Genomic DNA, 13289 nt, shown 5'->3' with positions numbered 1-13289 from the left:
TAACATTCACATCTACTTCACTGTTTAATGTGATGCCGTCTGCACAAACTTAAGATTCCAGAACAATATTCTTAAACAATTTATTACAACAGATCTGACAATCGTAAAGCTCAAGCTCCCAAACAACAGTTATTGACAGTTTGGTTTTCATTTAAGTACTTTTACTTGTTGAAATAACAGCCCGTCAAAGCAATTTACTGTACAGTGTACGAGCGACCTCTAGCGGAACAAACTTACAAAAACAGTGCACCAGAGTGAGCCACCCACCCACGATCTGCGTTTTAGTCTCAAGGGCAACGACTCACGAGTGTGTGCATATACACTGGCTATTTTAGATATATACATTGTGACTGAAAAAGGAGTGAAAGGGGAACATTTTACAACAGTAGAACTTATCAGATTTATTCCGTTGCCAAGAAGAGTTACCTCAACCGCCCTCTATATGAATGTCCATCATGCAGCAGAACGGAGAAGAAAAACAACAAAACAAAACAAAAACAGTGCTAATTCACACATATTTGAACAAATAAGTCCAGTTTTTATTATTGTGGTTTCTGTTAATGCAGCAGTGGTGCCCCCACCTGAACATTGATAAATAAAACACTGACAAAAATGTATTTCTTTTTCTCTCTTGTAAAGCATCTTGTTTTGAATGATATCCTCAAGATACTGAAGAAAGCAGAACCAATTTCGTCATCATTCCACACATTTAGATTTCTTTCCTTGACCGATGTCCATATGCATTAGAATGTTTGTTGGTTTGTTTGTTTTTGCTCTTTAAAAAAAAAAGCCAAGTCTTCCCAGGGAGAATGCATTGGGTGGCGATAGCATTCTCTCTTCTAGCCCCTCTCTGCCCCAGTCACGCCTCTCAGGAGTAACTTGATGTTTTGCTACCGACATCGTCCTCCTGTGTCCCCATACTCTGAAAAATGCAGAGGGGGACATGTTAATCACACATTCATAATCCTTCCCTACGTTTCCATTTGTTTGTATGTTAAAGAACTCTTTGCAACATTGTCAGAATCAATTTGTTCAGCCTAGTCTAAATCAGATGTATGTAGTAACCCAAGAAAATACATTATTTTACAGAGAATCTTGCACAATATAGAGAGATTTCCCCAGTGCAACCATATACAAAACCTGAGTCCCACTACCAGCACAGCAATGTACTGTATGAGTTTAGTTCCAAAAGACATATCCTTCATGAAAATAAAAACTGGCATAGCATTGGCCCTTCTTGGAATGTGAATAAAGCCAAGGGACAATGACAACATAAGACCTTCACAAAAAATATACTTTCTGGACCATTAGTCCCATTATATTTTTGACATATTTACATATTTAAGAATAATGCAATAGAACTGTTCATCTGTGTATTATAAACAATGCTGTGTAAAGAATTGTGTAATAGAACTGTTGGTAAGAATGTCCCTACCTTCTGCACAAATTGTGGGTTTACTGTGATTTCCTGATCCATAGACTTTAGTTTCTCATCCAACTCTATACACTTTAACATCTGTGGAGAGAAAGCAAAAGTAAAAAACACGCTGTCGGGTGTCCATAACTATTACTTTTCAGGAAATAACCTGCTTTCCATTGGATCCAATGTAGTTTGTTTAGTCACAAGCCATTGTTAATATTTTTATTGGTTAAACATTTATAAAACTTACAGACATTAACTACTTTCAATTCCCCCAAAATAGTGAAAATGTCCGATCTACAAGCTCACAATGAGTCTCAATGCATTGCGAGCTTGTAGATTTGCTATTATCAATTATCCTCACCTCTTGGTCGATTTTGTGGAGCATTGCTGGATTATTGTACTTTTCGGGGTTGTCGTGGAAACAGACCATACCATCCTTTTGGTTGATGCTGGCATAGATCTCGCCGTCTTCAATCTGCACGCAAAAGTTCCAAATGTTTAAACATTTCTGACTGAACAAAACAATCCCTTTGGTAGTCACTTGTGTGTGGCTTTTTATCCGTTTCTCCCCAATTTAGTAGTTATGCCAAGTGTTGTCATTGCTGTTGTATCCTACTGCCTCACCTGCCAGTGAGGAGCCCCCACCGGAAGGATGTAGAACCTCTGTCTTACTCCGTCTGCCCAACAATCTCTGCTGACAGGTCCCCCCACCAGACCGGAGTACATGCACTACACTGTGCTACTTAAATTCCACAAACGGAATATGCCCAGTGTAGCCAGAGCATCATTTACTTTATATTTACCCCCTGTACTTACTATCAGTTGAATATTACTGTCAGTCTTGAGTTACTTGCTCATACAACCGAGATTATGATCATATATAATGTGTTTGCATGCAGTGCTCCTTCAGGGGCCGTTCACTCACCATGTGTAAGACATATTTCTCAGCCTCCTGCGGGCCTGACAGCTGCACTCGACTTGCCATGTCTTGCAAGGAGAGCGTCAGGAAAGTCTGTTGAACAAAGATAAGAGGAGGGAGGAAAATCAGAGAAGAGATTTTAAGATGCATTTCTGCTTCCCAGAATCAAAAGGATCTCCCCACTATCACATCCCAACTTCTCCCAGTATAAGAGTATAAATTAAGTTAAGATTTCACACTTTCACTGAAAAGCACCCCAACTGCGTATGGTAGAGGTAATTAGGCATGGCTGAATGTTTAACGTCATACATATATATTCACATGCATGTGTAGGTAATGAGTAGTAATTTGACACGACTAGAAAAATTACTGTAGACAATAAGTAGACAGTTACTCGACGCCTTGCTATAGGACACTTTAAAAAGCCCCATGGATACGGGGACTGACCTCTGTTGCAGTATGGCAACTCTCCACATTTTCTCACCGTCTCTCACACAAACATCCACAAACTCCACTCCCAGTCATCACCCACCTTTGTTAGCCTCTGGATGTTCTTCTTATAGAGGGAGGAGAGACACTGCTTGACCAGGCCTGTGTTGTTGTCTCGTGTGAACTGCTCACTGTGTTTGTTGACCAGATTGCGAAGCTCGGCAGGGTTGTTGGTGGCGTACACCTGGGCCAACTCGTGATACGCGTTGCTTAAGGGCTGAGGGCGCAGATCATGAACAGAGACATGGAAAATTGGGATAGTGATCACTATTATGAAGTATGAACCAAGATAGATAGATAGATAGATAAACAGATTTAATTCTCAACACTCCATCCCACATTTATGATTTTATTCCTACCTTGATGAACCTCCCTACTATCTGTGAGGTGTATTTGGGCAGCTGCTGCACTTTGCCGTGGAGTATGAGTGACACTAGGATGTACTTTTTATAGGCTTCCAACATGATGTGGCTCACTGCCATGGCTGGAGTGGTTATTGCCTAGAGGAGAGGAACTTGATTATCCACTGCAGAACAAATATAATATAGGCAGAATTATAACGATACAAGTAAGCCCTACCTGTTCATAAAAATACAGTGCTCTTTCAAAGTTTTTCAGACCCGTGTAGATCATGCCACCGTAGTAGTAATAACATAGAAAGTGCTTGGCGTCGTATGCTCCGTTCTCCTTGCAGATGTCCATCATATCCAGCTCTAGGAAGGGTAGGACCGGCTTGAAACACTTTGCTAACAAGCACAGCTATATGGGAGAGAGCGCAAATTAGAAGGGAAAGACATACGACATGAAATAAGCCTTTGCCATCTACGGAAAGGTTGCGTTCAAGCTTCTGGAGTTTAGACCGGATTGAATGAACCTACTGTGCAGTGTACATCATCAACCGAACATTGAATGAACAGGACAAAACACGACACAAAACATGAAATATAGTTGCATGCTTGCGTCTGTCTGCTTCCTCGTGAACAGGTATCTATGGAAATTGTAGTGATGTGGATTAGGCTAGAAAGATTATTAATTCATATGGTCCACAAATCTACAGCAACACTTGATTCGAACCCTCTTGTTCACCCTCCTCACCCCATCTGAAATTATCCTCTTGTGAGGATGTTCCTTGAACTCATTTGCAAATGTAAACAGACTGGGGGGGGGGGGGGATGTGGAAAGTTGAGAATTTGAATGGACTGAATTAATGTTAGCCTAATGTTATGTATGTACGTATATTTGCAGGCTAACTGATATTAATATCAGTCATAATTTAACATAATAATAATAATAATAATTTAACATCAAACAATAAATATTTTCAGAGCAATGTCTATGTATTGGCGTGTGTGAATGAAAAGGGATAAACTTGAATGGGAATCAAGAATCATTTAAAACTGAATGTTTTTTAATCAAATCGTGACCCCAAGAATTGGAATATAATCATGGGAAACAATACATAGATTCCTGTAAGATTTGTAAAAATCTACAAAAATCCTGAAGAAGTTAGGTTGTTTAGAGGACATTTACCATCGAGGTTACAAATGGCCACCTCCTATCACCGATGTTCCATTGGATCAGGTTGTAACAGCAAAGTGGTGTTATGTGCACAACCAAAATATGGTGTTAAAGAACTTGCGTCTAAAACGATAAATGCTCAGTACTGGACAGCGTAACACCATGAAAAGAAAAGATCAACATCTGAACTTTAGAAAATGATCCCATAGTAATTTTACATAATTCATAGCACCATGTGATGTTTCAAGCTCTTCAAATACCCTAACCCCAACAAGAAAAAACGGGGCGCTTTTATCATCATACATCTCATTCTGGCCAATCACAATTTGCGTCCTCACTTTTCCATCTTCAATTGTCTCAATGTTTGCGTTTACACAAACCCGGAACGCTGGACATAGGAGGGGCTAGCGCAAACAGGATGTTTGGCAGGATTGTTCATTGTGAGGTGAGGCGGAGGCCCCTGAGCGGAGACTCACCTGACACAGGTCTGCATGAACTGAGGTAAGTTGGTTTGTGTTCATCTGCATTTTGTCGATTGCCTGTTTTAGGACGACAACACCCCGCAACGGCTGAGATGACAAAGAAGATGACAAAAAGACAATTAGTTACAGCTTCAGCTTCTGCTTTGAACAGTCCAAACACAAATGAAACTGGCAAGACATTGGCCCCACTTTAAAATGCAGTAAAATATTTAAAGAATGCAAGAGTGGTGCATTCTTCCAGCACCAGCCATTAGAGCTGATTCATTTTATGTTACTGCACAAATGTGCTGAGTCAGAATAGAAGCTGCCATCTCATGTCACGGCTTTCTGTCCACACCCACCTGTTTCCGCTCTACGAGGGCATTTGTCAACTGGTGGCAGAGACCAGCAACTGTAAAGAGAGGAAGACAATTACCTTCAACTTGCACACATGGATGTGAGATTTGCATACATGAGATTTGAATACACCTTTTGTGTTTAATCTTCTACTCGTTATCCTACAATTTCAAAGCAGAAAAAACAGGATTGCATATCCTAGTTTTTAGCTTGCCATTTATATTTATTAGTTTCAGTTCCAATGAGATGAATAATGCAATAGAATAATAAAAGTACACAATTTCAATGTAATTGTATGAGGGGGTGGGGGGGATGCTACTATCAAACATCTGATAAAAAATGATTTGAATCACGAATTGGCAATTCATTTAATTGATTTACATTATTTTATTCTAATTTCTAATGTATGGTTTGATTACAAAACACTACTCTGTAGACATTTTTAAAGCACAGCTCAAGACCCACTTCTACACCCTTGCTTTTAATTGATCTTTTAATTTTTCCTCTTGTTTATGCCTTGCTTTTCTTTTCTTTTTTCTCTCCATTGCTCTGTAAAGCACTTTGAGCTGCATTTCATGTCATGAAAGGTGCTATTTCAAATAAAGTTTTATTATTATTACTGCTCAATTGTATTATTATTAACATGCACACTGGTTGGTCCTATATTCACTGACATTTTTCCAACCCTGTTCTCCTAAAACAAATGTTCAGAAACTAACATTTTGGCCGATTATTTCTCCCCTTCAATAATACCAATTGGTATTTATTTTATATTGTTGTTGGGACCTGAGAATGGGTAGTGCAACTTTGTTGACTTTGTGTATGCTCCAAGCATCAAGTGCAGTCCCAGGTACAGCCCAAGAAGACCGGTTCCTCACCCTCGCTAAGGAACCATAGGCTTTCTTCCATACATTCATTTTACAGGCAAGATTTGCACAACGGTATCACAGGCGGATCACTGTCAAAGTTGCATGACTCATGCTGAGGTGCCAGTCACACACCTGTGCCAGTCACATGCCTGCTTGTGCTGGCAGGTCGTTCAAAACGAGAGGAATTACCAACTGAAGCATATCGAGGGATTTGGAAATCTTTGGGGAGGTGCCACGTTTAGCTGTGTTGCTCATTCCATGATTGCACAATCCTTACAAATTATACCTTGCTGTAAAGGTGACTAATAGACGACAATATAAAATACAATACAAATTGTTATTATTGATAATCGGCCAAAGTTACGGTTCTGAATTATTTTTGAGTAGTTTATAATATGTATCCAATGGTATCTGTATAATTATTTTGTGACTACAGTAAATACCAGCTTGTTGTTGCCATGTTTATTAACCACTTATACCCTACTTTGTCGTAAGACAAATAGCACCAATAGCCAATCTACAAGCTTTGTGAGCTGTGTGAGCTTTTAGAGCTGCTATTTGTTAAGGTTAATGTGGTTAAACCAGGTGGAAGGAGCATGCAAAGTTTCTGCAGGTGCTCACACTTACAAGTGTCTGTTGCATATCTGATGTGCTCCCCATTGCAGGTACTGATAAAGAGCTGGACTTGGGAGAAGAGCGTTTCAAAGTCAGGGATGTTTGGCATGGAGAACTTCACAAATCTGCAGTGACAGAGAGAAGACCGGCATTGAAACAAAATAAAGCAGGGAGGTGTAAATTACTTTATATATAGGTGGGTTTGGGGGGGTTAAAAAGAAATGATAGGGTTATAACCCTATACTGTAATTGGTCAAACAAAGGTGGCAAATTAAAAAAAGTTTACAGCATGATTTATTAGCCAGGAAAATATCATTCATCGTGTCTTTCTACACACAAAGAAAATACAGACAAAAAAGAAGGAAATTAAGAAACAAACTATATCTTGCTTCTGAATAATTTTACTATCAGCTTGTCAGTGGCGTTGCTTGATTTAGAGCAGTAGTTCTCACTTCTCAACATGTCAAGGAGCCAAAAACATTTGTGATACTTTTGCAATACAATTATTGTGGTTTTAAATGATAATGTATATACTCCCATCCCTAGCCACTTACAGTACATGCATATTGCATTAGTTAGCCTATTTCTTAAGCATTTGTAGAATTTGCTGGATGTTTAGCTTTAACCCATTCAGAACAGGAACCCCTTTGGGGTTCTTGTTGCTATGTACATGCTATTGTATCTATCGCCCTCAGTCCTAAATGGGTTAAATTTGACCAGAGTAACCTGGGTCAATGTTTTCTTTTTCCCTATTCAGGTGTTTTTCCTTGTGATGTGAATTAGACTGGGATCAATTTAGTTTGCTGTTAACAGATCTGGTCTAGAGCTGATACGGAAAGAAGAAGGCATCAGGGAACATCTAAATTAAACGTATAGGCTAGAACAGCAGCAAGAACTGCCACTGACAAGCCTAAGCCAAAAATAAATTTCCTGACCCCAAGTTCAACATAAAATTAACGACCTATGTAAAACTGGTTTAAAAACTATTATGGAAGGGGCAGCAAGCAGTGGAGACAAAGCTACAAGACAGCGCAGCTAAAGAAGACATGATGGTAGGTTAAAAATAGCACAGCGAACTAGTTAAGAATGAGCCTTTCCTCCATTTATGAAAAAGAACAGGAATAGTGGAGAGAGAGAACCAACCAATCACAAAACTGTGATTGGTTGGTTCACCATGTCTGAGGTGATGAAAGAAGTTGAGGTCTCAACTTTTAGTACCACCCATCATGCAGGGTGTCAGTTTGTAGCTTAATTTTGCTGCCTGTCTTCGATTGAAAATGATAGGGACAGTAAGTAGCCTGTTGCTTTGTTCGCTGGTGGTCTGAACTGAACACAGCATGAGGCTGCACAATATATTTAACACACTAATAGGTGTGTTCACAAATCACAATGTTGCCTTCTAACATTCCCAAGTAGCAAGAAGCTCAAGCTACCATTTCTTTAGACACCTAAACCATATAGTATTACTCTTTGTTGATCTACAAAGCCTGCCATAGGCTTCTTTCCTGTGCTTGTCCTATGCTCAGGGCTCGAAATAGCGACCATTTTGGTCGCATATGCTCCCGAAATTTGATGCGACCAATAAATATAATTAGGAGCACCAGTGCGATGGGGAGAAAACAATCTGGTGCGTTTTTTTCTCTCCAAAAACCAGGTTATTTCCCCGTCTCTCTCTCTCTCTCTCTCTCTCTCTTCCCATTTGTTGCCAGTCAGCAAGTGCATGAGATGACAGTCAACCATTTTGTCCTATCAAACATGAGCTTTCATGTGCCCAACATGCATGCTAATTTTAGATAGGTTAAAGTAGCCTTAAAGCCCGCCCACCCTCTTCATTTCCCTTGTCCGGAGAAGCACAGATGTGGGAAAGGAAAAATAAGAAGAAGCTAAGCTAGTGTGCGAGTTACGTTACGCAAAGATGAAGCGAACTATTGTTGATTTTTTTAGGAAGCCACCGCCTGCTGTTCTAAATGAAGTCAATAGTGTAGTCGCTGACGCTGTTGACATTGTCGTTGATAACAGCGATGCCGACGAGAATGCCAACAGACCACCTGTAGCTAAGAAACCGAAGAGAGCATATTGCTTTAGGAAAGAATGGCTAAAGGAATTTGAGTGGCTTCGGTTTGAGGACGGGGCAAATGGGCAATGCACTGTGTTCATTGCAAAAAATGCCCGGAGATGGCAGGTAAAACTGCATTTGCAACTGAGACAAAACATTTCAAACCTGAGAGCTTAACAAAACACGGAGGCAGCACGAAACACAACAGATGTCGGGACAAATGTGTTACCCCAAAAAGTAGGATTGGTGAGGCTATAGGTCGACAGAATGCTGCTGCTCTCTCAGCCCAAGAGGCAGAGCTGAAATTTTAATTCAATAGTGCATACACATAGCTAAAGAAGAGCTAGCCTTCACTAAGTTTAAACCTTTTCTTAGTTTACAGAAAAAGAATGGCATTGACATAAACATGACTTAAGTTACGCCAGTGATAAGTCATGTGCCAACATCATTGGCGTGATTGCAGACACGTTACTGCTGGCCCCAGGACAATGCATGACTTAAAAATCACACCTATGTGAAGTGAGGCGCTCTTCATCGTTATACATCATCTAACGAAGAACTGAATTCATGTGATTGGTTGATTAAATTTGTCATTTGGTGGACATTTGATGAGACCTGTGGAGACAACCCGGCATGTGATTTATACTCTGGTGTACAGCGGTTTTGCTTGGTGACAAGAGCAGATCTACAAGCAAGCTCAAAGCTTTTATACAAATTAACAAAACTGTTGGCACGAAGAAGATGGTATGTATTGGCAGTGGATTGACCACTAAATATTAGGGGTGCAGCGGTTTTCAACCGAAAACCGAACCGTTCGGTTCAGCATACACGGTTCAATGCGCTCTAATGAACCGCGCTTTTTCGGTTTGCATTAATTAATTTCTTACAGCTGCGAAGAATGTATTTCTCGGTCACACACCGTCCTACTTAGAAGTCTAGCACTCTATCGGTCACACACCGTCCTACTAAGAAGTCTAGCACTCTTTCGGTCACAGAAGTGTAGCACTCTGTCGGCCCACCCCCTACACACACACACACACACACACACAGAGAGAGAGAGAGAGAGACGGCATGATGAGGAGAATCCAGCCCTCGCAAAGACCACTCGGTGGAATAATTATTGATCGTCATACACAGAGACACACACAGCGGAGTAACCTCGAATCAACAGGCTTCTAAGCACCCTCTTGTTCAGATCTGCTTCTGCATCTGCACTCGCTGTTTGAGTGCTAAAAAGGGAGAGAGAGAGCAAAAACAACTCGTTGTTGTTGCTCTGTCCACCCGGAGCAGGAGATGAATATTCCGTCTGAAAAGTCCCAACAAAATACTCTATGTCCAATCCATGACTGTAGATAGAAACCCTTCTTCTAATAATATAAGCATAATATCTCATGCAGAGATCTTTATTGTAAACTTTTGTAAATGTTTCTGTACGACACGGCACTCTGCTGTGAATCCTCCCTGCATGTGCTGCGAGTCTGCAGTGCACCACGTGTGAGCGCATAGGTGCATTGTTTTTCCCTTGAACATAATGATGAGGCACATTAAAATAGCAATATAAGGTTTTTTTCCCCCTTTAAATAATGAAAAGGCAGAAATGTCTAATAAAATAATATATGCTAAAAAAAGAATAAAAGATAATGCTAAAAATAAACTTTTTGAGTGGTGCAAGCCAGTCCCTTGGACTTATGTGTGTGGGTGCCTGCCTGGCTGGCTGGCTGGCTGGCTGGGTATGAGCATGAAAACAGCATGGTTGTTTTTCACCACCTGTGTGCAACCTAACACACGCACACAAACACATGCCCATATTAACTGTATATGATGATTTCGTGTGTGCCAGTAAGGTACAGTAGAGGGACCGGCACACAGTAACTCTGTCATTTCTCAACCGTTTCGGACACGGGGCGGCAGTTCGGAACCGGCCCAGCACCCTGGGCGCGTTCCTGCCCCCCCCCCCCCCCCCCCGGAAACCCCCACACAGAGTTGCACTCACTTTACACAGGTGTGATTTTTTTTTTTTTACTGTACCGAAACCGAACCGAAACCGTGGCCCCCATACCGAAGTACGAACCGAACCGAGGTGTAACTGAACCGTTGCACCCCTACTAAATATATATACAGTGTGTGTGTGTATATATATATATATATATATATATATATATATATCAAAAAAGAGAAAAACCTTCCAAGGAAGGGACTCCAGGGAACAGAGACGGACAACTTACTGCATCAAACTCACGACGCGTTTCACCGTGAGCTTCATCAGGTGCTATTCATAGCACCTGGAAGGTTTTTCTTTTTTTTTATGTCTATGCCTGCTAACTAGACATCCTATTTTTGGATTCCCTTTTTTGTCTCATATATATATATATATATATATATATATAGAGAATAAATACCTGTGTGTGTGTGTGTGTGTGTGTGTGTGTGTGTGTGGGGGGGGGGGGGGGATACTTACAGCACAGCCAGCACTCCTAGGGAGTGCTCCTGGATATCCAGGGCCCCCAGCACAGTGTCCAGGTGGGACAGGTTTTTGGCCAGCAGCTCCCCGCTCTTGTTGATCAACTCACACAGCTGAGTCATCTGGCCTGTAAGGCAGGGAAAAAGAAATCGGATGAAAAATACAAAGACTGGAGACACTTATCCTTTTGTTTGTGTCTGACTGACCATGTACCTGTATAATCAGAATCACAGATTAGTAATACTAACTAGACGCCACCCGGCCTACTCTGGGGCCATGCAAGTGAGGAACGATTCAAGTTTGGAATACACGCCCGACCCGTTGTGCCGTTTGTGCAATACTCTTGTTGTCTGATGTTCTCGTTTCAACTGTCAATGCATAGTATTTTTTCTTCAATAATGTCACAATATTGTTGTTGATCTGTTCCTAGAAGTTACTTTTAAATAATGGAAAGACCAATCGATAAATTGCATGACAGCAATGGTAAGTTCCTTTGTTTTCATAACTCAGGTTCAATCAGCATATTCCCAGAGGTTAATAACTACAACATTTAAATAAATGCCAGACCAAGACCATGAAGTGCATTAAGTACCAGGTTAAAATAGACAGGCAACCAGTGTAGAAAAGTTTAAATGAGTAAGATATTCTCTTCTCCTGGTTTTAGTTCAAAGTCTAGCATCACATAGGCTCTGGCCTGACAGCGGCTTGTGTGTTCGAGTCCCGTTCATGACGACCTTTGCTGCATGTCTTTCCCCCTCTTTCCGTCTTCACTTTAACTATCAATAAATAGAGGCACAAAAAGTCTAGCATCAACATTCTGTAAAATTTGGAGCCTATTGGGTGTTTTTGCAGACACCAATAAAATAGTAAAGGCCAGAATAAATAAAAGCATCATGTATGATGATTTTGGTTTCTTTAAAAATCTAAATTGATCTGAAAATGTAGTTGTATGGCACAATTATGCTCATTTCTATTGTGTCAGAGACAGAGGAAATACATTTCCATCAATTCTTTATGCTAGACGAACAGGAAATCATTGAAGCGTTGTTGACCTGCCCTGGAAGATGGGCATAACTGTGTATCTGACTATCTGCATAACAATGGAAATGAAATAATGAAAAAAGTCTGGACCTAGAATTGAAACTGGGCACTACACATAAGAACCTATGATGTGAATTGTTTATGATGTAAACCACTCAGATATGCCATCCCATAGCTTAAACTAAGAATATATCAGTACTGCCATCATCATGTCCAACAAAACTGTGGTAAGTATAGTCATACTGAGATGTACCATCAACATGTAATAGAAGAACTAACTTGGGAAATGGGTAAGTTTTGAACCGCTTCAGTGATCAAATGAGTGATGAAAGAAAAATGTTTTGCGAATGGGAGCATTGGTACTATAGAATGGTACAAAATGGCACAAAGGATTTTGTATCATGATGGTTTGTCTGTAGCAGACTTCAGTAAAAATAAATCGGGCGGTCAAGTGTCCTGTCAAGGCCTTGCAACATTAGCGAAAAGAGGCGATGCATTAGGTTTGACAGACTTCACATTAGACCAATAACATTCGCTAATAATTCTCCCTAGCCAATGGCGTACGGCTAGGGCGGGACTACCGGTAGGCAGTTATTTTCTAGATAAAAAAATAAAAGTATGATTTATAAGTATTTTTCAATCAATTACGTTGTCCAGCGTATAGCATGACACACCCGTGTAATAACGCATCCTTTGGGGATACTTTGACGAAGTCTCGGGTCCCGAAAATGCATTTTAATCAGTCTGTTTACATGATAAAGCAAAAAAGAAGGATCTGTGTAGTTTGGCTGCCTAGCATCGGCAAGGCACTGGTTAGCATATGGCTAGCTAGCATGCTAGCTAGTACTTCCAGCTCGTCTGACAACTTGGGTCAGTTTAGTGTCCCTACCTTGAGCGGAGAGCTGCCGCACATTGTTCACAAACTGCTCCAAGGCTGAAGCCATTATTTCATCGGTGCGAAGTGGAGGTAATACACACTGTTTTTCATTCAAACGTCAGAAACAACTCCGTGCGGACTAAGACAGGGGGCCACACAGCCGCCACTGGGAGGAAGGTATCGCGAGACCGTTTGGGAGAACG

At 40.7% G+C, this 13289-nt stretch overlaps 1 protein-coding gene across 1 annotated transcript; it reads right to left on the bottom strand.

Annotated features, from left to right (window-relative positions):
* Positions 1-66: 66 nt before the first annotated feature.
* cops3 (COP9 signalosome subunit 3) lies at positions 67-13267 on the bottom strand. Its single transcript, XM_080789228.1, has 12 exons — positions 13099-13267; positions 11166-11295; positions 6664-6776; positions 5173-5222; positions 4826-4918; positions 3411-3590; positions 3191-3331; positions 2875-3048; positions 2349-2435; positions 1785-1898; positions 1436-1516; positions 67-922 (listed from the first exon to the last, which is right to left on the bottom strand). Exons 1-12 carry the CDS (start codon positions 13151-13153, stop codon positions 869-871), a joined length of 1272 nt encoding a protein of 423 aa, XP_080645354.1. The 5' UTR covers positions 13154-13267; the 3' UTR covers positions 67-868.
* Positions 13268-13289: the final 22 nt, after the last annotated feature.

The sequence above is a fragment of the Protomyctophum bolini genome (assembly GCF_963924005.1).
Source record: "Protomyctophum bolini genome assembly, chromosome: 18".
In the NCBI taxonomy this organism is placed as follows: Eukaryota; Metazoa; Chordata; class Actinopteri; order Myctophiformes; family Myctophidae; genus Protomyctophum; species Protomyctophum bolini.
This window is presented reverse-complemented; position numbering and strand designations above follow the sequence as displayed.

Coding starts and splice junctions, on each gene's coding strand:
- cops3 (XM_080789228.1), bottom strand. CDS start 13,153: ATGGCTTCAGCCTTGGAGCAGTTTGTGAACAATGTGCGGCAGCTCTCC. Junction 6,777..11,165: donor CTAGGAGTGCTGGCTGTGCT/GTAAGTATCCCC, acceptor CTGTCACTGCAG/ATTTGTGAAGTTCTCCATGC. Junction 3,049..3,190: donor TAGTAGGGAGGTTCATCAAG/GTAGGAATAAAA, acceptor CTGCGCCCTCAG/CCCTTAAGCAACGCGTATCA.